General features: G+C 39.6%; 2 protein-coding genes across 4 annotated transcripts in view; both read left to right on the forward strand.

Annotated features, from left to right (window-relative positions):
- Positions 1-585: 585 nt before the first annotated feature.
- Positions 586-24825, forward strand: part of LOC100712503 (sialic acid-binding Ig-like lectin 7) — a 53804-nt gene continuing 29564 nt past the window's right edge. Inside the window, exons 1-5 of one of the 3 annotated variants that reach the window (XM_025910241.1) lie at positions 586-634; positions 823-1206; positions 1949-2254; positions 3609-3869; positions 4108-4189. In XM_025910241.1, the coding sequence (XP_025766026.1) occupies positions 586-634; positions 823-1206; positions 1949-2254; positions 3609-3869; positions 4108-4189 (1082 nt within the window). The remainder of the gene's footprint in view (positions 635-822; positions 1207-1948; positions 2255-3608; positions 3870-4107; positions 4190-24825) is intronic. The other 2 variants (XM_019363227.1, XM_025910242.1) reach the window with 2 other exon arrangements.
- LOC109203614 (B-cell receptor CD22-like) lies at positions 12190-18469 on the forward strand. The gene is made up of 7 exons (XM_025910236.1): positions 12190-12238; positions 12427-12810; positions 14331-14636; positions 15466-15726; positions 16183-16443; positions 16632-16722; positions 17809-18469. The coding sequence occupies exons 1-7, from the start codon at positions 12190-12192 to the stop codon at positions 18056-18058; spliced, it is 1602 nt and encodes a 533-aa protein (XP_025766021.1). The 3' UTR covers positions 18059-18469.

Here is a 24825-nt window from a genome sequence, read left to right on the forward strand (position 1 = left end):
AGGTCAGAGGCTTCGACAGAACAAAAGTTAAAAATGTTTTTAAGGGCAACATCTGACTTCTTTCACAGGAAATAAGCAGGCGGCACAAAACAGACTTCATTATGCAGCGCTACAGTCAGCGGGTGTCTCTACATGTACTTCCTCAGATAACAATTTGTATTTTACAGTTTATAATAGTTCTGCTGAAGTCTGCTTCATTGCTTCACTCATAAGACAATCATCAGATGTAATGTGGGGTAAAGAAACATTTTACTGATTTATTTCTTAACTTTCTAAACTGAAACACATTTAATATTTTGGACTTGTCTTTCTTAAAGAGCATGTCGTCTTTATAAACTTCCTTACAAACTGCCTAATGTTACAGTAAAACATATTTTACTCATTTTATTTCTTAACTTTATAAACTAACCTTTTCTTATTTTCCTTTCAGTCAACTGACTGACACATCATCTGATTTTACCTTATTGTTTTAATATTTCAGCTATTTTCAAAGCACACAGCACCACAGATGTAAATAATAATAACTAAATCATTATCATTCACTTTTTGTTGATTTTTTTGTTTGTTTGTTTTTTGTGATTCCAGATGAAGATGGTGACAGTCAGCATTTTACTGACTGTTTTCTTTGTTTCAGGTGAGCTGATTGTTCAGTTATTCAAAGACATTATTGGATTCATTTGTAATTTAACTTTCACCCATTTTAAAACAACCTGAAAGACAGAGCCAGCACTTTGTGTTGTGATTGACAATGTAAACAGTTTACAAACAGTGAACAGCAGAGGAAAGAACAGCAGTTTGTTCATAATGAAACTGTATTTACAGGTGCTTTGGCTGATTATGCTGACTGGATAAAACTCTACATGACTGCCCCAAAGCAGCTGGAAGCACTGAGTGGATCTTGTTTGCATATTCAATGTAACTTCAGACCCAAAGATGAACAGAAATTTAACAGAAAAAGAAAAATCTTTGGAGTGTGGATTAAAAATAATGGTGACTTTGGCAAATATCCAAACAATGTGATCTTCAACAGTAGTGGAGCAGTTAGCATCTATCCAATGAGTATTACTGGGAACCTGAGTCAGAGAGACTGCACCACTCTGTTTTCTAATTTAACCACAAACTACACAGACACATACTTCTTCAGAGTAGAGAGAGAAACATTCAAGGCAACAGCTCGTTGTGATCCTCTTCAAATAACAGTCAGAGGTAAAGACTGAAGTTATTAATCCATTTACATCATGAAATTATACAAACCTTTGTTCTGATACTCGCTCTCTATTGTTTGATTCATTGTCAACAATATTGGTTGAAGCTAAAAGTAACAACACTCAAAATTATTGTCCTGACATTGTCTCGTAAACTAATGCAGACATTTACAAAAGAACATTTTATGGATTAAAACTGAGAAATGTCATCGGGGTATTTTTGGGAGGGGGGAGCGTTTGGGTGGGGGTTTGGGTGGGTGGGTTATTGACTTGAGATTCTGAAATATTTCTACATTAATGTTTCAGACAGGATTACACTCAATTTCTTTCCTTTGCTACTTTTTTATATTTTAACTGTTTCATTATGTTATAAAAGTCCAGTTTAGTTCATGGACTCTTTAAGTATAAATTAATAAACCAGGATGTTCCCTCTCATCTCCAGCTCAGGATACAGACTTTGGGCAATTTTGAGAAGCAGGTTAACTGTTTGACTGGTCAGTTCACAGGACAGACTTTGTCTTCATCTTAGTCCATCTTAAATGCATACAGGCTCAGAGAAAGTGGTGTTTGTGGGTCTTCTTTAGATATGTTGTTTTATTTTCATTTTTGTTATTTTTTATTTTTATTTTCTGTGATGTTCTTTTCAGTTTTAATCGATTTGTACATCAGTTGTTGCAATTCAAACTGCATGTATGTAATATACTGTTCTTTAGTGTCAATATGTTTGTGATGTGAAACCACAGATTCTCCTTGGAGGCCCAATATTACAATCCCAGGTGATCTGAAGGAGAAGGAGTCTGTCACTATAACCTGCTCAGCTCTCACTCCCTGTCCACACTCCCCTCCTCAACTCACCTGGAATCTCCAACAAGACTCTCACAACAAAATAGAGGAAAACACAGATGGAAGCTTTACAACTAAAATCCAGCAGACCATCACTCTGTCAGACACACATGATGGAAAGAAGATCAGCTGCTCTGCCAGATATCCTGTGAACCAAGGAAAAGACACCAAGACAGCAGAGACAGAAGAGACTCTCAGTGTTTCATGTAAGACAATCAGAGTTTGTTGTTGGATCCTGTCAACATATCATGATTTATGAGACTTCATTTTTTTTCCTTCAGATGCTCCTAAAGACACCTCAGCTTTCATCAGTCCATCCCAGACCATCCCAGCCTTGCCGTAATGGTCCATTTGATTCACCTTTTATTGTTTATTTTATTTTCACTTGCTGAATACGGGACAGACTTAACTGGGGGAAGGAAAGGGGAGAAAGAAAGAGGGAAAGAAAAACAGCGTGGAAGAGGGACGGGGGAAAAGGGCAAAAAACCAAAAACCAACAGAATAAGCAGACAAAAAATACATATATCGATCACCTGGATCACCTGTTGAGAAAGAAAGAAGAAAGCAAGCAGAAGAAAACGAGAGTAATAAACAACATCACAATGATCTATGGGAATATGACAGTAAATACTAAATGTTAGACATTATTGTGCAGCACGTGAGATCGACAGCGCACAGTGTGCTTTGAGGTAGGAGCCAAAAAGGGTGTAGTTTGTGTGTGTGATCACCTGTGTGTACACCTGTGAGCATGGACGCGCTTTTTTTTTTTTTTTTTAAAAAAGGTTCCTTCATGTAATGATCTGCTAGAGGGTGTGGGGGGCCACTGCCCCGTCCTCCAGGGCATGAAGCAGGTATGGAGGAGATCAAAACTCCAGACATCCAGAGGCCCCCAGAACACAAGAGACCAAGGAAGACCAACGGGGGGCAGCCGCGCCACTATCCCAGAAAGAGCTGAGGAGAGTCCCAGATGAGGGGTCACTCAGCAGCCGCGGAGCAAAAGCCAGGGGGGTTGCAGTGACGTGCCCGTGAGCTCCGCCGGCAGCCAGCTGTGCCTGAGTGACCGAGTTCCGGGCTGAGAGGCCGAGGGCACCCCACCCCCGAAGTGGCCCGAGCGAGCCCCAGGCTCCATGCCCCGATAAGCAGCCGCCAAGGAGTGAGCCGGTGTGTACCTGGGTGCCCATCCCCGGACACACAGAACCACCAACGCACCGATGTCTGAGGGCGTCCGCCACCGGCAGGGGAAGTGGTGGGGGGAGATAGGCCTCCAGACCTTGGAGGGCCTGAGATGTCCCCAGAGAGGTGGCGTCTGATACCCAACCTGACATATAGACACAGACATACAGGCACACACAGATACAAACATCCATTCCCACCCTCATGCTCTCATAAGCAATTATTCCACACTCAACCAACGTGGAGACAGACATAAAGAGACGCTGTACACACAATCACTCTCCCCAAGCGTACTCTAAGAACCGGGTCTGGGTACCCTTGCCCCTGGAGGGGGAAAGTGCACCCAGACCCAGATTTATGGGATATGTGTTGTTGTTTTTTTTCCAGATGCTCCTAAAGACACCTCAGCATCCATCAGTCCATCAGGTTTGGTGTCAGCAGGCAGCTGGGTGAAGCTGACCTGCTCCAGCAGAGCCAAACCTCCAGTCAGCAGCTTCACCTGGTTCAAGAAGAGCAGAGATGGAGCTGTGAAAGTATCTGAAGGAGAGATTTACAGCTTCAATGTAACAGATGGAGGAGTTTATTACTGTGTGGCCACTAATGATCTGGGTAATCAGGCATCAGCAGAGATTAACGTGACTGTTGGAGGTAAAGTTACTCATCAGTTATTATTGAAAATCTTTTTTTTGCTCAGTTACTCAGCATTCAGCTGGTTTTTTTAATCATTTTTTGAGGTATTCCTTAAAGTGAGTTGAAAAGGAAGCAAATTTAGCTTTATGAAGTTCAAATTTTGTAATTTATCCTACAACATGTGTTAGTTCTTGGTTAGACTTGAAAACTATTTTTTCACCTATGACAATCTTATTTACTGTTTTTTGCATTACAGGTGGAAACCTGGTTGGTGTCTATACTATAGTGAAGACTGTAGGAATCATAATGCTCGTGAGCACACTGATCATATTTGAGTGGTGAGACAAATGTTTCTGTGATACACGCATTTGAAACCAACTAACTCATCTGTGGTAAAATAAAATAATTCATTCTTTCTGGTTTATTTATTTGTTTTTTTCCTTCAGCTGGTTCAGATCAAGACACTCCAACAATTCCGAAACTGAAAGCTTTCAGATGAGCAGAGTCACATCGCAACACATCAACTAAAGTTTCTGCAGGAGGACAAACTCCACCTGGAAATGCCACTAAATTCACTGCAGTGATGTTCAACACTTTGTACATGACCATTTTACTTTGAGTGTAGAGATGGTGTTGCAGGAATGGAAACATTTACTTTGTGGATAATTTCATATCATTCCTTCACTGCCCTGAGTCTGTAAAACAGGAGCTGCTTCAGCCTGACCATCTTATTGTTAATAGTTTATCCATGAATATTGATCAAACACCACACTTCTGTAAGACTGCTACAGCTTATTGTTTGGACAATCCTGTAAATATTTACACTCTATTACACTTACAGCTGTGTTCTTGCTATTACTATTAAATAACCTTTCAACAGCTACTGCTGCCCCCTTTGTGGACTACACAAATGAAAATTTTTGAATGCCCTGAGGTGTTCAGGCTGTGATTAGCAGTGATTAACGAGTGCAACTTAAGTTATGATCCATTTAATCTAAGCTTACTTAATGTTTCTTAAGATTTAAGTATGAAAATCCAGTTTGCTGCATTATTATCCACCAACCTCCTAAATCCTGTGATGACTCTGAATGAATTCTCTGATCTGTTTTAATATATTGTCGTCAAATTTGACCAAATCCTTTTGGTAGGTGACTTTAATTTACACACTGACCGGAAAGTCATTTAGTCCAGTGCAGCATGTTAATGGTGAATTTGTGTTCCTCCATTCATCTTGTGCTGACTTGAACATTTTCTCTTTATCTCTCCTCTCTGGATTTTTCTGTCACCACTTCAGAGTGAGTGTCTGAACTGGAGCCCTGGAATCAGTGATTGGAAATCCTTCTGTTGTCACATTCTGTTGTTGCTTCCCTGTAAATAAACACACTGAACTCAATCCTTTAAGTCTGCGTTACTCTGAGTCTAACCAGTGCATTACTTATAACAAATGGTCTCACACACGGCAGCACCACCACCTTTGGTCTGGTCATTACTGTCAGCTTATATATAAACCCCTGCATGTGTCTGATGTGCTGTCTGACCACACATCATTTTTGACACAGTTTTTCAGACAACTGTGTCTCAACTGTCTACCCAGAAACCAACTGTTCAGTCTTGCATCCTTAATGAAGCTCATGTGTGAGTATTCTGTCTCACAGGTTATTTGTAATGGATATTATAATTTATGTTCTATTTGTTTATGTTGTTTTTTTGCTGCTGAAACAACCAAATTTTCCCTTGTGAGACAATTAAAGAATTATTGTATTTTACTCTATTCTATTCTATATTGTGTTATAAGACTGGTCACTGTCATTTGTAAGTAATTGAATCTCTGTGTCAAAAAATATTTTTATTCCTGGTCTGGTCATGTCAAGGCCCGCCATCTAGTGGTTGAATAACACAATAAAGCACCAAGTAATGGTTAGAGTGGGGCTTTTACTCCAAGCATTTTTACAAGAATGAAAGGATCACAAATGGTACATTAGTAAAAGCTCTGAAGAATGCAACAGCCTCCTTAGTGCTCAAGACACCATAAATGTTTAGCTTGTTTCATAGGCTGAATAGTAGCTCACAGCTGAGAGCAGAGGAGTTCAACAATATCTGTAATCACTCATCTGCCCTCTTTCATGGGTGTTAGGCTGCATTTCTCTTCTTTACATCACTACCTCTTTCTTATACTGACACAGTTACTCTAGTCCAATCCACTTCTTTCCAGCCTTCTTTGAGCCAATCAGTCTGCACTTTGTGTGCTCTACATTTGTGCTCTCTGTCATTCTCCCTTTCAGACTTTTATTTGTGCAGCCCACCTCCTCCCCATCTCCACTTCACAGACAAACACAGGACATTCAGTCTGATTCTTTGCACTGCACCTCAAATATGGGAGTAGACAGTGACTGTAGGAAGCAGTGGTACAAGGGTGAGTTTAGAAGTGAATGCTTTACTATCACACTTTTTCTGGTCTAAGCATAACTGTGCAGCTAACAGCCACATTTTTAAATGCATTATGCATCAAACCTGCTGCTCGTGTCACTCTCTAAACATGACAGTGACAGATGGGAAGATTTTGGCCCTTTCACATGTGTTTGTTTAAATACAATGCAGTGCCATTTTGGGATATTTAAAAACAGGTGAAGGGTGCGGTCCCCACTCTGAATCAGTGTCACTTTAACCTTACAACCAACAAGAGCAGACAAACAGAGTTAAGTGCTCTGCTCCACCAAACATCAGCTTCAAGAGGAAAGTGTAACCTCAGCTTGTTGTTCAGTGTTAAAGGAGGAGTGCTGATTGAACTCTGCTTGCACTCAGCCACTGGCTAACTCTAGGACAGCAGAGCAGTAAGGTGTTGCTGAACTGACTTACCTGTGTGCACCATGAAAGAATCATGTATCATCTGTCCATGTCCCAGTGTGATGAATGCAAACCAAACCAGGCGTGAGAGACACATTCATGCAGTCTCATTATGTCCAGAGTCAACGATGTTTGCCATTTCAACTCTTCCTCAGCTGTGATGTATTGTGTGTTAAACTGACGTTGAAAAGGTTTCTTGATTGCACCCTGTCAAGGTGTTTAGTGTGCATGTGACTCTGAGCTACACCCTGACCTGTCCTCGCACCAATAAGTTGATCTCTGTTCTGTTCAATATGAATTTTAGCTCTTTATAAACTGCTACTTGTAAGAGTAGATGGTACAATTCAACACGTGCTTCTAGACACATTTGTGGAAGTCGATTGTGTTACTTCTCAGTGACACACAGCAGCAGGATTTGGTGTACTCACAGATCAAAGTGTGCAAGATTGAAAAGAGCTTAACACAGACAGGTGACGGCCCAGAGTGTATCTACTTTCAAGTGCAGAAGAAATGTGTTTATGTTCTCGTCTAGTTCATCATGTTCAGATTGTTCATGTGTGATCTATATATAAGTTGGTGATAGCAGTGCTTCCACACAACTTGAAAATAAACACTTTTAAAAAGGAGGCATTAAATTGAAGTCACAAAAGCAGTTTATTTACACTGAAATGTTTTTGCTGCGTGCACGTGAAACTTCTTCAATAAAACATATTTTTTCATACATTTTTTTAAACACTCCCAGAATGAAGATGAAGCACATTCATTATTTTTTCAGGTATTTATTTATTTACTGCTGTTGGCATGCAACTAAAATATAAAATCCCTTTTTGCATTTATTGACCTCAAATGTTGTGTGTTGGGCTGAGCAGTAACACTGGATTCCTTTGTAACGTCTCTGAGTGTCACTACATCGCTCCTGTAGTGATGCTGTGACTGTTCATAGCTTAACAATACCTGCATATGTGATGTCTACAGATATAATGTGACACTCGTACTGAGAGTTATATGTATTCTGTAAGCTGTTATGCAGGTTTGGAATTAACTCAAGTTAGTAAAAATGTTGTTTGACTGTTAGAAGTAATTATCTAGTGTTGTCTATTACAGGATATTTGCAGAAAGGACAAAACTGTTGTTGCAGTGTTGTATTTGGTATCATCACATCAGGCCTATAACAGCTTTGCAACTAAAGCAAGTTTGCATCTTCTTAAGTAGCGGGTTCTCTGTCTGTACTTCCTTTTTTTGTTTGCAAATGCACAGAACAAGTTTCTGTGTTTGACCATAGTGACAGTCGGCATGTTACTGATATATGCCGACTGTCACACATTGTAGTGGTTATTCAGATGGTGTCAACTCGTTGCATCATTATTAACTGATGAAGAAACAAACAAAATAAGGTGGAGTACAGTTTCCCTCCAGCTCCTCATTGTATATTGTGATAATCACTGTCAGCCTGATCTCTGGCTGCGGCACAGGGCTTGTTTGATCTGTTTGGTCTGTTTGATTTCACAGAGTGTGTCTCTTCAAGAAGCAGCCAGAAAAGCAGAAAATGAAGATGTTCATTATGATGAAACTGACTTCTCAAAGCAGAGACCTTCTTTAGACTCAGTGCAGAACAGCACACAGAAGCAGGAATTAATGTATTCACAGATCAACGTGTGCAACGGCATAACGCAGAGACATGAAGGCCCAGAGAGTATGAACTCTCATTGTATCTACTGAGTGTGCAAGTAAGTGTGCAAGACTGAGAACAGAAGAAAAGTGCAGAGTAAATGAGTGTGCGGTTGAACAAATGTTGTTACAGAGAAATGTTCCCATGTAGGTCATCACAGGGAACCTGATCAGTGTTTTCAGGATATTCAAGTCAGTACATATGTAGTGTGTTGAAGTTGGTGACCAGTGCTCTCATACACCTCATGATGTATCATTAAAAGTTTCCAGTGAAATATTTGCTTTTTGTTTGATGTTTTTTCCTTCTGTATTTTTCTAATGGAACATATTCATCAGACATACACCATAAATATATGATAAAGAAAAGTAACACTTCATTTTAAAGAAAAGGAAGTAACATTTCATTTTCTTATTTTTGCATCACAGACTCTGAACTTAACTGAGGCATGTGAGGCCTGCAGTTCTTCAGATGTTTTTCTCTTGGAAAAACTGGTTGTGCCACAATTTTCTCCAGCTAAACAAAAACAAAACTGAAGTAATAGTCTTTGGTGCCAAAGAAAAATGATTACAGGTCACCAGAGAACTTCAATCTATACACCTAAAAACCACAAACCAGGCGAGAAATTTGGGTGTAGTGATGGATGCAGACCTAAACTTAGAAAAACACATTAAGACAATAACAAAATCAGTTTACTATCACCTCAAGAATATTTCAAGGATAAAAGATCTGATGTCTCAACAGGACCTGGAAAAACTAGTCCATGCATTCATCTTTAGTAGGCTTGATTACTGTAACAGCATCTTTACAGGTCTACCTAAAAAATCAGTCAGAGAACTACAGCTCATTCAGAACTCTGCTGCTCGAGTCCTCACTAAGACCAAAAAAGTGGACCACATCAGTCCAGCTCTGAGGTCTTTACACTGGCTGCCTGTCCGTCAGAGGATAGACTTTAAAGTTCTGATGCTGGTCTTTAATGCTCTGAATGGTTTAGGACCAAAATACATCAGTGACCTCCTGACCCAGTATGAACCTTCCAGATCGCTCAGGTCATCTGGATGCGGTCTTTTATTAGTTCCCAGAGTCAGAACGAGACACGGAGAAGCTGCATTCAGCTTTTATGCTCCTTATATCTGGAACAAACTCCCAGAAAGCCTCAGATCAGCTGAAACACTCAGTTTATTTAAATCCAGGTTGAAGACTCACCTGTTCTCAGCTGCATTTGAATAAAGCACCAAATCCACACTTTTAAGCTTAAATTTCAAAACTTACATTTTACTACTGATTTTATCTACTGTTCTAATTTTTGATTTTATATACTGTTTTGTTTGTTTGTTTGTTTGTTTGTTTGTTTTAATCAATTTTAAATCATGCTTTTTATTTGTTTTTGTTTTTAATGTCTCTGTAAAGCACTTTGAATCACCTTGTTGTTGAATTGTGCTATATAAATAAACTTGCCTTGCCTTGGAAGCCTGGGAAGGTTCAACAGGTTCTGGTTTTCTCCATTTGTGGATAATGGCTCTCACTGTTGTTCACTGGAATCTCAAAGCCTCTGAAATGTTTTTTTTTTAACAATTTCCAGTCTCATAGATGTCACTGACTTTGTTTCCTGGTTGTTTCTTTAGGTTGTGACATGTTGTGATGCTTTTTGAGGTCTTTTAAACTTTAACATGATGAGATAGAAATGTGTGCAGGCAGAAATGGAGGCTGACTGCTAATCACTGTCTTTGTTATCTGTAGAAGTTCAGGCTCAGTCTGCTGGGCTGGGTCTACGAAAGTAACGGCATCATTGTACAGTAATGTGTACAGTGTTACTGAAAATGTTAGTATAATGCATTACTTTGGAACATGTGACACCCATCACTGGTGACTACAGACAATTTTTCTATTAATCAACTAAACCTTAAAGGAATTGTCGAGACTCTAATTTACATCAACACCTACAATGGGTTTTGTGGTTTCTGTTAGAGAGATGTAATAAAGCTACTGTCCTCTCCCAACACCTCACTGTCCCTGCTGAGACACTCTCACTGCACTTTGTGATGTCACTGGACTGCTCCTGACCAGTGGAGCTTTTGTGGTGTTTTGCTGTGTGGTGTCAAAGCATGGATCCTAGTTTATGTCACAGTGGTGGAAGTACTTTTGTTCCCTCCTCTGAACCTCAGTCAGTCTCACCTCTGAATACGCACCAATTAAAAGGTCCATTGAAAAGGTTCAACCAGGAGCTGGAGACAGAGCAGCACTGTTTTGTTTTTTAAAACCAATCCACCTGGATCATCTCATGTTGTAGGAGTTCAGCCTCAGCATGCTACCCAGTGCTGCTACTGATCTCACCAACATTTCTTACCCTCCCTGATAGAAATGACCTCAAACATACATTTTATGACATCAGCGAGCCAGAAGTTGGAACATCAGGGAACCTGTGTGCTACATGATTGGTGATTCACCACAAGGATCCTCTGTAGCCAACATAGCTCACAGAACAATTACATTGAATTCAATTTGGAGTTTCCATTGCTTGAAGGACAAAATGTAATTCATTAAAGACTTTTACAACTAGTAGTGGGACACAAAGTGTCAGCAGAGCAAACCAAAGACTGAGGCTCCAACCAAATTAGCTGTGGAGCAAAAATAAAAATTTGATTTACAATTCATTATTTTTCCAATTAAAATTAACAACATTAAAACAAATAGGAATAAAAAAGGAAGCAAATCAACAGCAGCGTCTCCTAGGCCAGAACAACAAAGTAATAACTCCACTCTTACTGGAAAGTACAGAAACACTACTATCTGAAACAATAATATAAATGCTAAAATAATGCAAAAACAAGAGATGTCGAAAAGCCTTTACCAAGCTTCTACTAATAAATGAATCACTTTACCAAATAGCAGAACAAACTGGTCCCACAGCTTTGCCACTTCTATCTTCCAGTATCACCACTCCAGCAGCACATACACACTTCTCAGGGCCCAGCAGTCAAAGGCAAGCAGCACTTGCTGCTGGAGTTTTATATGCAGTTCCACAAATGTGTGTGCGGAGTAACCCAAACTCCTATGGAAAACAACACCTTACAGCACCCTAACCCTAAAGCTGTCAGCATAGAAACTGTCCAGATAACAGTGTGTGTGTGTGTTTGTGTGTAGAGCAAGAGAGAGATAGTCCTTCATAGTCCATCAGCATGATTTGTGTTAGCACAGGTTGTACATTCATACTAAGAATGATTAAATCAGTTGTGTAAGGTTAAGGTCAGAGGCTTCGACAGGCCAAAAGTTAAAAATGTCTTTAAGGGTAACACATGACTTCTTTCACAGGAAATAAGCAGGCGGCACAAAACCGACTTCATTATGCAGCGCTACAGTCAGTGGGTGTCTCTACATGTACTTCCTCAGATGATAATTTGTATTTTACACTTTATAGTAGTTCTGCTGAAGGCTGCTTTGTTTAATTCATAGGACAATCATCAGATGTAATGTGGGGTAAAGAGACATTTTACTGCTTTTAATTCTTAACTTTCTAAACTAAAACACATTTATTATTTTGGACTTGTCTTTCTTAGAGAGCATGTCGTCTTTATAAACTTCCTTACAAACTGCCTAATGTTACAGTAAAACACATTTTACTAATTTTATTCATTAATTTTATAAACTAATCTTTTTCTTATTTTTCTTTCAGTCAACTGACTGACACATCATGTGATTTTACCTTATTGTTTTAATATTTCAACTATTTTCAAAGCACACAGCACCACAGATGTAAATAATAATAACTAAATTATTATCATTCACTTTTTGTTGATTTTATTGTTTGTTTGTTTTTTGTGATTCCAGATGAAGATGGTGACAGTCAGCATTTTACTGACTGTTTTCTTTGTTGCAGGTGAGCTGATTGTTCAGTTATTCAAAGACATTATTGGATTCATTTGTAATTTAACTTTCACCCATTTTGAAACAACCTCAAAGACAGAGCCAGCACTTTGTGTTGTGATTGAAAATGTAAACAGTTTACAAACAGTGAACAGCAGAGGAAAGGACAGCAGCTTGTTCATAATGAAACTGTATTTGCAGGTGCTTTGGCTGATTATCCTGACTGGATAGCACTCTACATGACTGCACCAAAGAAGCTGGAAGCACTGAGTGGATCTTGTTTGCAAATCCCATGTAACTTCAGCACCAAAGATGAACAGACATTTAACAGAGCAAGAAAAATCTTTGGAGTGTGGATTAAAAATAACGCTGACTTTGGCAAATATCCAAACAATGTGATCTTCAACAGTAATGGAGCAGTTAGCATCTATCCAATGAGTATTACTGGGAACCTGAGTCAGAGAGACTGCACCACTCTGTTTTCTAATTTAACCACAAACTACACAGACACATACTTCTTCAGAGTAGAGAGAGAACCATTCAAGGCGACAGCTCAACATGATCCTCTTCAAATAACAGTCAAAGGTAAAGACTGAAGTTTTTAATCCATTTATATCATAAAATTATACAAACCTTTGTTCTGATACTCGCTCTCTTTAATGAATGCAGACATTTATGAATCATTTATAAAAGAACATAATATGGAATAAAGAAGAGAAATTTTATTGTATTTTTTTTTAAAGAAGATGTTTTTTTCAGCTTTAATCCATTTCTACGTCAGTTTTAGTTTATTTCAGCAAAACTGAGAATGCACAGCAGTTCAAACTGCATGTATGTAATATACTGTTCTTTAGTGTTAATATGTTTGTGATATGAAACCACAGATTCTCCTTGGAGGCCCAATATTACATATCCAGATTTCCTCCAATTTAATGGATTTAAGACTGAGCTGTCACTCCATCCGTCCTTTTCCTCCTGTTCTTATCAGAGTTGTAGGGGGACAGGGATCCATTTCAGCTGTCATAGGGCGAGAGGTGGAGCACATCCTGCACAGGTCACCATTCTGTTGCAAGGAGACAGATAACCATTCCTACTCACACTCACACCTATGGGCAATTTAGAATCATTTACTTAAACCCAACAAGGTTTGATACAGAATTTTCTTCACGTCTTTGTCCTCGACAGGTCTATGACGGGCCGCTCAGACTGGCTGCTCTACCAGTTATTGTGCTTTAAGCCACAATATGGGTGGCTGTAGTTCAGGAGGTAGAGCAGGTCGTCTGCTGATTGGAAGGTTGGTGGTTCAATCTTTGGCATCACCAGTCTGCATGCCAAAAATCCTTGGGCAAAATACTAAATTGCTGTCCGATGCATCCATCGGAGTATGAATAGGTGTGAATGTTAGTTTGAAAGCACTTAAAAGCATTGAAAAAGTGCTTGTGTGGCATGCTGTATAAAGCGCTTTATGCTCTGGGAGAGTAGAAAAATGCTACATAAGAATCAGTCCATTTACCAATAGCAACAGCAGACATGTGGAGTGTGTATGCTTTTCTGCCTCTTATAACCCCAGTGATTTTCCTGTGGTTGGAAATCTCACGTGATCTTGTAACATCACGAGTCCAGGCAACTAACCATTCTTACTAGATTGTATCATGTCATCTCAACAAGAATACATTTAACTAGTTTTAAGTTGTTGAATTTCATGCAGATCGTAGATGATTTAATTCAGTTCACCATGGAAACATAAAAGTATTTTGTTCAAATTTCATTTTAGACTCTTGTAAATGTAACAACAACCCAAATTTCAATTTACATACATGCCCAGAGAAAGCAGCTGTGTGTGTGGCTCCTCTTATAGATATGTTTTTTCTTTTCGTTGTAGACAAACAATTTGAAATTCTTGGTGCAGAAATGGTCTTCAAAATGTGTCCATATTAAAACAAACATCAAATGTCTCAGTTTTAACCTGTGATGTTTCAGTTTTAATCGATTTGACTGTCAGTTGTTGTTTATATTGACAAAACTGAGAATCCATAGCAGTTCAAACTGCATGTATGTAATATACTGTTCTTTAGTGTTAATATATTTGTGATGTGAAACCACAGATTCTCCTTGGAGGCCCAATATTACAATCCCAGGTGATCTGAAGGAGAAGAAGTCTGTCACTATAACCTGCTCAGCTCTCACTCCCTGTCCACACTCCCCTCCTCAACTCACCTGGAATCTCCAACAAGACTCTCACAACAAAACAGAGGAAAACACAGATGGAAGCTTTACAACTAAAATCCAGCAGACCATCACTCTGTCAGACACACATGATGGAAAGAAGATCAGCTGCTCTGCCAGATATCCTGTGAACCAAGGAAAAGACACCAAGACAGCAGAGACAGAAGAGACTCTCAGTGTTTCATGTAAGACAATCAGAGTTTGTTGTTGGATCCTGTCAACATATCATTTGATTTATTTGGAAGTCAGCTGTTTGGAATGAATAATGGTGATTTCTGTGATTATCTTTTTCTCCAGATGCTCCTAAAGACACCTCAGCATCCATCAGTCCATCAGGTTTGGTGTCAGCAGGCAGCTGGGTGAAGCTGACCTGCTCCAGCAGAGCCAAACCTCCAGTCAGCAGCTTCACCTGGTTCAAGAAGAGCAGAGATGGAGCTGTGAAAGTATCTGAAGGAGAGATTTACAGCTTCAATGTAACAGATGGAGGAGTTTATTACTGTGTGGCCACTAATGATCTGGGTAATCAGACATCAGCAGAGATTAATGTGACTGTTCGAGGTAAAGTTACTCATCAGTTATTATTAAATATCTTTTTTTTTTTCCAAATTTTCTTTGTGATAAAGTTTATGAGCGAGAAGAAAAAGTAATCGGATTTATAACAGACTGAATTTTATTTCATGAAATCAAGATTGTACTTCACCCTTCACAGTGTGTTGGTTCAGCCTTGAAATGTTAAAAAGAAAAGTGTGTTCCTGCAGCAGCTTTAACACTGTTGTTTAAAAGTAATGGTTTTCCTCAATTCAGTTCACCTTAAATGGTCTCATTTACTATTAAACATTTATTCTGTCAATTCATACAGTTTTCTTTGTTCTGAAATTTTCTTGCATTGTAGAATACTGATTGGTGTCTACACTATAGTGAAGACTGTGGGAATCATAACGCTTGTTCTCACACTGATCATCTTTGAGTGGTGACAGTCAGAGTTTGATCTATGGGATAATCTTTTTTCTCCAGATGCTCCTAAAGACACCTCAGCATCCATCAGTCCATCAGGTTTGGTGTCAGCAGGCAGCTGGGTGAACCTGACCTGCTCCAGCAGAGCCAAACCTCCAGTCAGCAGCTTCACCTGGTTCAAGAAGAGCAGAGATGGAGCTGTGAATGTATCTGAAGGAGAGATTTACAGCTTCAATGTAACAGATGGAGGAGTTTATTACTGTGTGGCCACTAATGATCTGGGTAATCAGACATCAGCAGAGATTAACGTGACTGTTGGAGGTAAAGTTACTCATCAGTTATTTTAAAAATTGCATTTTCCTTTTTTTCTAGTTTTCTTTGTGATATCCTTTATGAGAGAGGAGAAAAAGAAGTTTGCTTTATAAGATACAGAATTATATTTTATAAAAATCAAGGTTGTACTTCATCCTTCAGAGTGCATTAATTGAGCTTTTAAACGTTAAAGGTACAAGTTTTTTCCTGCAACATCCTTTACACTGTTGTTTAAAAGTAAATATTTCCATCACTTTGATTCATTTTAAATGGTCTCATTTACTATTAAACATTTATTCTGTCACTTCAAACAGTTTTCTTTGCTCTAATTTCTTGCATTACAGAAATCTAGTTGGTGTCTACACTATAGTGAAGACTGTGGAAATCATAATGCTTGTGAGCACAATGATCAGTGTGAGTGGTGACAGTCAGAGTTTGATCTATGGGTTATTCTTTTTTCTCCAGATGCTCCTAAAAACACCTCAGCATCCATCAGTCCATCAGGTTTGGTGTCAGCAGGCAGCTGGGTGAAGCTGACCTGCTCCAGCAGAGCCAAACCTCCAGTCAGCAGCTTCACCTGGTTCAAGAAGAGCAGAGATGGAGCTGTGAAAGTATCTGAAGGAGAGATTTACAGCTTCAATGTAACAGATGGAGGAGTTTATTACTGTGTGGCCACTAATGATCTGGGTAATCAGACATCAGCAGAGGTTAATGTGACTGTTGGAGGTAAAATTAGGTCAAAGCCACTGACGTGTTGTATGCTCTTTTCTTCTTCTTTTCTTTAGGTACCGTTGTCTTCTCTTTGTTTATTTCTTTTTTTCTTAACAGAGCTGTACAAAATGTAAAATTAATCCTTATGGTGATGTGGCATCTTTTTAACTCATGTGTTTTTTCATATTGATCTTGTTTTTCAGGAGAGCAGAATGGCAGCTCCTTTCTAACATGGCTACTTCTTGGAGGAATCCTTGGATTCATCTTACTCGTCTGCCTTATTATCTTTGTTTGGTAAATACTACATCACAGCAGAAAATATGATCTGTTACTTTCACTGACATGGTAGCTACACATGAAAGATATGCGTTTACTCACACATATATTTAACCCAAAACAGAGGACAGTTAAGTCATATTTAAGTCTTAGACCTCAACTCTCCCAGTACTGGGGGCAACAAGGGGGGAAGATCCAGTTTCATGGGCCATGATGTCAGATCTGTTATGTAAATATAGTCATGTGTCGTATCCATAGAAATATCAGAATCTCAGAGAAGCTCATAAAAAACATTTCTACAACCACTAAACAGTTAATACAACAGAAATTTAAAACAGCAGGTACGTGCATTTTGCAAAATGACGTCAAGTTAAACAACTGAATCCCTCGTTCACTCGACAGCATGTAACCAGGCAAATAGTACATTATTTAAAGGCTGACATGTCACAGATTCCAAAACTGCAAGTTTTGTGAAGCTTCAACCAAAATTCACTGAACCAGCAGCAAAACGCAACCAAAACTATGCTTCACATTTGAAAAACAGTAACATGTCTTCAGTTTTACCTTTGCTGTCTTACTTCCAAAACTTAAATAAATCGTGGTTATAACACTTTTCCTGAAAAACTTCATCCAAACATTGCCTCAGAGTCATCCCATAAAAAAATCACAATTTTCTGCCCAGTTACAGAGATTTGACGACAGCCAGCTCTCACAGACTGTCCCAAAATTTTTCAAACTGCAAAGCACCTAGCTATGTCTTCACTAAAACCTCTGTAGCTTTGGTCTGTTTCACTTCAGCAGCATCAATCGTTGCACAGATAATGTTCATATATTGAGTCCTGGTTTTCTGCAGTTTTTTGTCTACTGCAGCATATTTTCAACTGGGTTATATGAAGTTTACCAAAAAAAAGGTTTAGGCGAGAAAAAAATCTTATTTTTTTGTGTTCCAACCTCAGTTACTTTCACACAGTAACATCTGCTATAATAATTAAACAGCTCATGAAGTCTCTCAAGGTTTAGCTTTATTTTGATACCAAGATTGTTTACACAGAGTTTGTAATAGCAGAAAGATACTGTATTCATTTTGGGTATTTGATTTTCAAGCAGGAACCTCAGAAAAGTGAATGAAGAGCCAGCGAGTAAATCGGAAGGAGAAGAAGAAAACATCCATTATGGAGAGATCAGCTTCTCTGTGCTGAGATATGAAGCATCCTCTGACTCAGTGCAGTACAGAGGACAGCAGCAGGATACGGTGTACGCACAGGTGAAAGTCAAAAAGCCCGAAAACAGAGAGCGCGCTCACGGCCAAGAGGAAATGTACGCTCAGGTGAAGAAAAAAGTAACATTACATTAACAAAGTGTATTAAAGAAACACACACACAGAACCTGCACATAAAAATGTCATTTTTCCAGTTTAGTGTTGTTTAGTTTAGTTACTTAAAATCACATATCACATCCTGCAGCTTTTTATGTTCAGCTTTAATTTCACACGTCTGTTTTCATTTGACTTTTTTGTTTAGGTTTGTCTTAAATACGTGTAAATAGATGTTGCAGCACTCCAATAAGGAACTACTTTACATGACAGTTGAGACATTTCTGTAAGATGACTAGAAACCTCCACATACAAAATTATTTTAGCTATCATCATGCTCATACAGTATTTGCATGTTGTGTGTGATCTTGAATGATTTATAATTTACATTGTAGACATGTTGAAATTAATGTACAAAAGTTCGTCACAGGTAATTTGTTTAAATGGCTGTAGAGAAGCTGGCATCAAAACATGTCTGTAAACTTATTAAATGTGTTCAATAAAGTATGTTTACTTAATTTAAAGTGTTTTTGTGTGATATTTAATATAATTTGTGCTGGAGGTTTACTCTGTATATTGTGATGTGAAGCGCTGGATGTCTTTTTCTTATCTAAATAAGTGGATAAGAAATTTATTTTGTCTTCAAACTCTCCATGTTTCATATGTTGGAGACTGCTAGATAATTACTTATAACAGTCAAACAGCCTTTTTACTAACTTGAGTTGTTCCAAGCATGCTTAATAACTTTCTGTGTTAAGTTGTTTTGAACTTGCACACTTTGTCCCGTGAATACGTCCGATCACATGAGCCAAGGTGTGAAAAAGGGTGTGGGTCATTGTCAGCAGAGGTTTCAGGTGAAACAATTGTGAGACCTTAACTCACCCTATCATTTGACTTATTGAGATCAACTGACGCAAGACTCTTCGGTGCTGGGAGTGAAAGCGAGGAGGTTTGGTTGCAGACACACATCAAGTAATTGGTTGCTGCATATACCTTTGTACACTGAAAGATGAAGGACAGGAGGACAAAGATGGATTCAGATTATTGAGCTCAGTGCACTGGTGTAGAATTTTTGTGGAATGATTTGGTGTATGTTGTAAAGGAGTGGCGTCTCTGCCTTTTGACTAGCAGAGCAACGTTTAATGGAAGCTGGGTGTGGTGCCAGTTTTCTGGGTAAAGGATCTGTGGTCTTTATAAATATTACTTATTATAATAACAGGTTATTTACTGATTGAGGGTGATGATGGTGCTTGTATTTTTTCGTTGGACATTTCAATGTGGTCATATAGTTTATGCATGAATTTGTTGAGATTTAATCAGAATCAGAATCAGAATACTTTATTGATCCCTCGGGGGAAATTATTTTGGTTACAGTGCTCCAGTATAAACAAACAGTAACAAAGACAGACAATACACTAAGTAAGAATAGCACAATATATACATGCATATATATACATAAAAGTCACTTATTAATAAATAGCTGAAAAAGGAAGAACATGTGCAAAAAGGGTGTAGCTATTGCAGTACACAGTGTGTTAAATGGATGAGTTGTACAGAGAGATGGCCACAGGCAGGAATGATTTCCTACAGCATGGAAAACTTTGAACTGGTTGCAGCTTTTTAAGATTTGTGAGTGTTTTAAATTATGATCTTTTGAATGTTCATATTTATATTGTGTGTGGGAAATGTTGATTTTTTTTTTTTTGATGGACAGTGTTTTGTTTGTGTCCCTTTCTTGTTGTCTTCAGCTCATGTAGGGCTATCAGACTTAAACATCTGGGTGTTTATCTTATAAGGGCAGAGTAACTTCTTTTATTTTCATCACTTCCTTCAAAATCTGCTTCATGTGATATACATTTCTAATTTTACTCGAGTACTGATGCCTAACTTGTTTGCAGTGGGTGTATCCATGTGTGAACTGAATGTACTTCCTTCAAAGCTTTGGTGTGATCATTTGCATTGCAATGAAACACTTATTGTTTGTTGAGCTTAAGTTACAGCTTAGACGTTTACTTTTTTTTTTTTTTTTTTTTTGCCTGTCCCGTTTGGCTCTTTTGCCATCAGAATTATTGTCTAAAAGTGAAGAAAAATGCCCAACGGATTTACTTTACCAAATTGACCATCCCAGCCTTGCCGTAATGGTCCATTTGATTCACCTTTTATTGTTTATTTTATTTTCACTTGCTGAATACGGGACAGACTTGACTGGAGGAAAGAAAGGGGAGAAAGAAAGAGGGAAAGAAAAACAGCGGGGAAGAGGGACGGGGAAAAAGGGCAAAAAACAAAAACCAACAAAATAAGCAGACAAAAAATACATATATCGATCACCTGGATCACCTGTTGAGAAAGAAAAAAGAAAACAAGCAGAAGAAAAAAAAGAGCAACATAATAAACATCATCACAATGATATATGGGAATATGACAGTAAATACTAAATATTAAACATTATTGTGCAGCACGTAAGATCGACAGCGCACAGTGTGCTTTGAGGTAGGAGCCAAAAAGGGTGTAGTTTGTGTGTGTGAGCACCCGTGTGTGCACCTGTGAGCATGGACGCGCTTGTATTTTTTAGAAGGTTCCTTCATGTAATGATCTGCTAGAGGGTGTGGGGGGCCACTGCCCCGTCCTCCAGGGCATGAAGCAGGTATGGAGGAGATCAAAACTCCAGACATCCAGAGGCCCCCAGAACACAAGAGACCAAGGAAGACCAACAGAGGGGCAGCTGCGTCACTATCCCAGAAAGAGCTGAGGAGAGCCCCAGATGAGGGTCACTCAGCAGCCGCGGAGCAGAAGCCGGGGGGGGGGTTGCAGTGACGTGCCCGTGAGCTCCGCCGGCAGCCAGCTGTGCCAGAGTGACCGAGCCCCAGGCCGAGAGGCCGAGGGCACCCCACCCCCGAAGTGGCCCGAGCGAGCCCCAGGCTCCAGGCCCCGACAAGCAGCCACCAGGAGTGAGCCGGTGTGTGCCTGGACGCCCATCCCTGGACTCAAAGAACTACCAACGCACCGATGTCTGAGGGCGTCTGCCACTGGCAGGGGGAGTGGTGGGGGGAGATAGACCTCCATACCTTGGAGGGCCTGATATTGTCCCTAGAGAGGTGGCGTCTGATACCCAACCTGACATATAGACACAGACATACAGGCACACACAGATACAAACATCCATTCCCACCCTCATGCTCTCATAGGCAATTATTCCACACTCAACCAACGTGGAGACAGACATAAATAGACACTGTACACACAATCACACTCCCCAAGCGTACTCTAAGCTTAGACGTTTACTGATGATTAACCCTTTTTATGGCCTGGTGCTGTTTGAAATATACTTCAGTATTTGAAAAATGACCACTTGTTAATAAATGTATCAGACTCTCTCAAATTGTATCCTCAGTAATTGGTGCATAATATTCAGAAAAGTATTTCTGATTTGAATTATTTTCCACTACTAAACATGCAGTTTCCTTATGTATAACACTTTGGATATTAACAGGCAGGCATGTCAAACATAAAGAAATATTTACATGGCATTCATGCAGACATTTTGATCATGCAGTGTGATTTAAGCAGTATATTTCATTTCATTTTTTTAAGAATATCAAAGTGTTTCCAGCACAAAGATGAGAAAAACTCTTAACTGACATCATGTGATACATATCAGCCTGTAGATTTCACCATACATGGGTCGTTTTGACATATCCAGCATACACGTTAAAATAATAAATAAAACAAAAATGTCTGTTAAGATTAAAACCTTTAGATCTTTATCCCTTTTTCTCTCACCTTACTTTGTTTATATCACTTCACAACTACATGTAAAATACATTACTGCTGATACAGTGTGACTATTAAAAGAGCCTTCAGTTTTCAGGCCCCTCATCTGTGGAACCAGCTTCCAGTTTGGAATAGAGACACTCATACACCGTAGATGGGACTGGAACACAAATCCGCAGGGTTGCAGAACACATCATGTGTGAACTGAGATCAGAGCGACATATAGTATGTAGTGTTAAACCAGCCATGCTTCGCATGATTGGAAGCTACTGGGCTGGGTTACATCTGGTTTAATGTGTGCTGTTCAGTATTCATTGTCTGTGTGTGTGTGTGTGGCAGGGATGAATCGGTCAGTCTGGAGCCTTATCATCACATCATCATTGTAGGTCTCGAAGAAATACTCAGGCAATTCCTGCAAGCAACTGTGTTGCACCTGACTGGGGTGGCCTGTTTGACATCCGTAACATGTCTCCTGTAGAAACTCATTCAGCGCCAACATCAGCAGGTGGAGAGTTGCGAGCTTGATGTCGATTACTGTTTCCTCACACAGGTCTGATACGAGGGGGTCTTGCGAGCATTGTGGAGAGGGTGGAGGAGTCTGGGGGGTCTGGATTAGCAGCGCTGATGGTGGTGACTCTGAGAGGTCCCACGACTGCATGTCATGCTCTGTAAAATGAAAACCAAAAGCTCTTAATTTGTCACATAGATACATGCACAAACGCACACACCCGCCCATTACACCTACCAGTTCATTGTTGTCGGACGGTCTTATGATTTTAGGTTTGCACAGGGTAGCAGGCAAACCAGTCTTCGGACAACTCGCCAGATCGTCAAAAACAAGGCGCTTTCCAATACCCTCGTACGCAGTGTTGAGTTTGTCCCTCTTGATTGCGTCATCAATCTGGCTAAACAGACGCGACAAACCTCTCCAGTCGCACCACTGTATAAAAAACAAGTCCCTAAACCATCTTGTGCGCTCTTTGAGGTTTAGAGGGTAAGGATTTAACCTCCAGTTTTCAAGACCTCTGGTAGCAATAAGAGTATCCCTGTCATCACATACACTGAGAAAAATAAAGTCGTCAGGGTTGCGATTGAAACGATCAGCCTCAACCCTGTAAAGCTCAGGGCCTGACGGGCTGTTCCACTGGGAAACATACAGCAGCTCTGGGAAGCCCACACTGTCCAGGTCCGCACACACTACGGTCCGGAAGAGCTTCCAGTTTTTAGTAGACATGACTCGGGGTTCCCCCCAAAACAATCCCTCACCACAATCTACACTAAGCACAACTGCTCCATTGGTATATTTAATGGCATACACATACCCTTCGGCGCCTCGATATTCTAACTTAAATACAGTCCCATCTACGGTGTTTTCACTGCGTTGCTTTTTACGTTGAGGACCCCGACTGCATACTCCTGTAGATGTACCTAGAGCGGCAGTGGCATGGGCGATGTCCTGGCTGGGCGTCATGGTTGATACCGATGTCATCCTGAGCTCATTAGGTCGAGGTGTCGGTGCTCCAAGAATGTCAAAGGACCACTTTTATACCTATACAACCTAGACCATCCCACTAGGAGGAGTCGTTACCGCCCAAGGGGTGTTTCCACACATGAACACGCATAACCCCGAGCACACCTGAACGTGTATGCATACTCGCACGTAACCTGTCAAACAGGTTGTCAAACCGGTTTGGTTGGCCGCCATCTTGGAATGCCGCCATCTTATTACTACTCAGAGTCAAGTCTCAAGTAAAGTCCCAAGTCCGAAACTTTCAATTTCAAGTCCTTTTGAATCTTTTTTTAAACAATGTTGCAATTATATGTTAAATGTAAATAATAGATCATGTGTTCTTTTTTAAATCTGCGTTTATCTGAACACATGATGAAACAAGTGAACTTATAAAGTATACACAAACTAATTCTGAAATTGCACCTCTATAATGTACAGCTCACTTAAACTTAGCTGTGAGAATAGTCTTCCTTTCAACTATAAATTCACAGAATAAACATTCAGTGAAAAATGCAAAAACATAACTTCCTGTTCAGACAAAAAGTGCTGAGATTTCCACAGTACAAAGCAGAGAATCATTGCAGTAAATTTAGTGCAGTGTGATTAGCATGTCTGTTCTCTCTCATCCAGTCTCTGTGTGAACATTTGTGAGGGACAGTGACAAAAAAATGCTGCCACCAGTCTGCATGTTCATTGCCCAGAACAAGAGAGCATTCTGTCCATCACCAATATCCAGGTAGTGACTTAGCTGTAGCGCTGGACTGGTCCCCAAATCCTTCTTCTGCCTCTTACAGTAAGCAGCAAAGAGTCCTCCATCATCACAGTCCTCTTGATCTTCCTCAGCAGGAGTCAAAGGTTGCTCTGACTTTGCAGGATGTGTAGCATCTTGCAGGATCAGATCTGGCAAAACAAGTTAACAGCCAAAGAGTCCTTATTACAATTTTAGACAAAAAAATGACCACACCATTCAGGAAACAGACTTGTCCATCAGCACACAGAGCAGAGATCTGAGCAAGAGCAAATGCCAACAACTGAGCAAGAGGGCTGTTATTGTGTGTGTGTATATGGATAATAGCAAACACTGAAATACATGTTTTTGCACGCAGCAATGAATTTTATTCTCTCAAGTTTAGCTGTTCTCAAAATAAATTTCTCCTAAAAAAATGCAAGATTTGGACTTGCAAATTTTTTTTACATGTGCTCAAAATAGAGGGACAAAAACACCACCATGTCTGTGATTCTCCTCTTGCAAGTTTTGCATATTGCATTTCATTTTTTCTTGAGTACTTTGTGGTTTATGCACCCGAAATAAATTACTTTTGGGAGCATTTTTGGCTTGAGCATTTTTTCTTAGTCTTTTTTTAAATCTGGTCAATATGATTGGCTGTGCTACACATCACACATACATACACCCTAAAAAATGCTGGGTTAAAAATAACCCAATTTGTAAGCCAATGCTGGGTCAAATATGGACCGAGACAGCGCTGGGTTGCTTCAACTTAACAGGGTTGGGTTATTGGTTTGACCC

The sequence above is a fragment of the Oreochromis niloticus genome, linkage group LG9 (genome assembly GCF_001858045.2).
Source record: "Oreochromis niloticus isolate F11D_XX linkage group LG9, O_niloticus_UMD_NMBU, whole genome shotgun sequence".
Lineage (NCBI taxonomy): Eukaryota > Metazoa > Chordata > Actinopteri > Cichliformes > Cichlidae > Oreochromis > Oreochromis niloticus.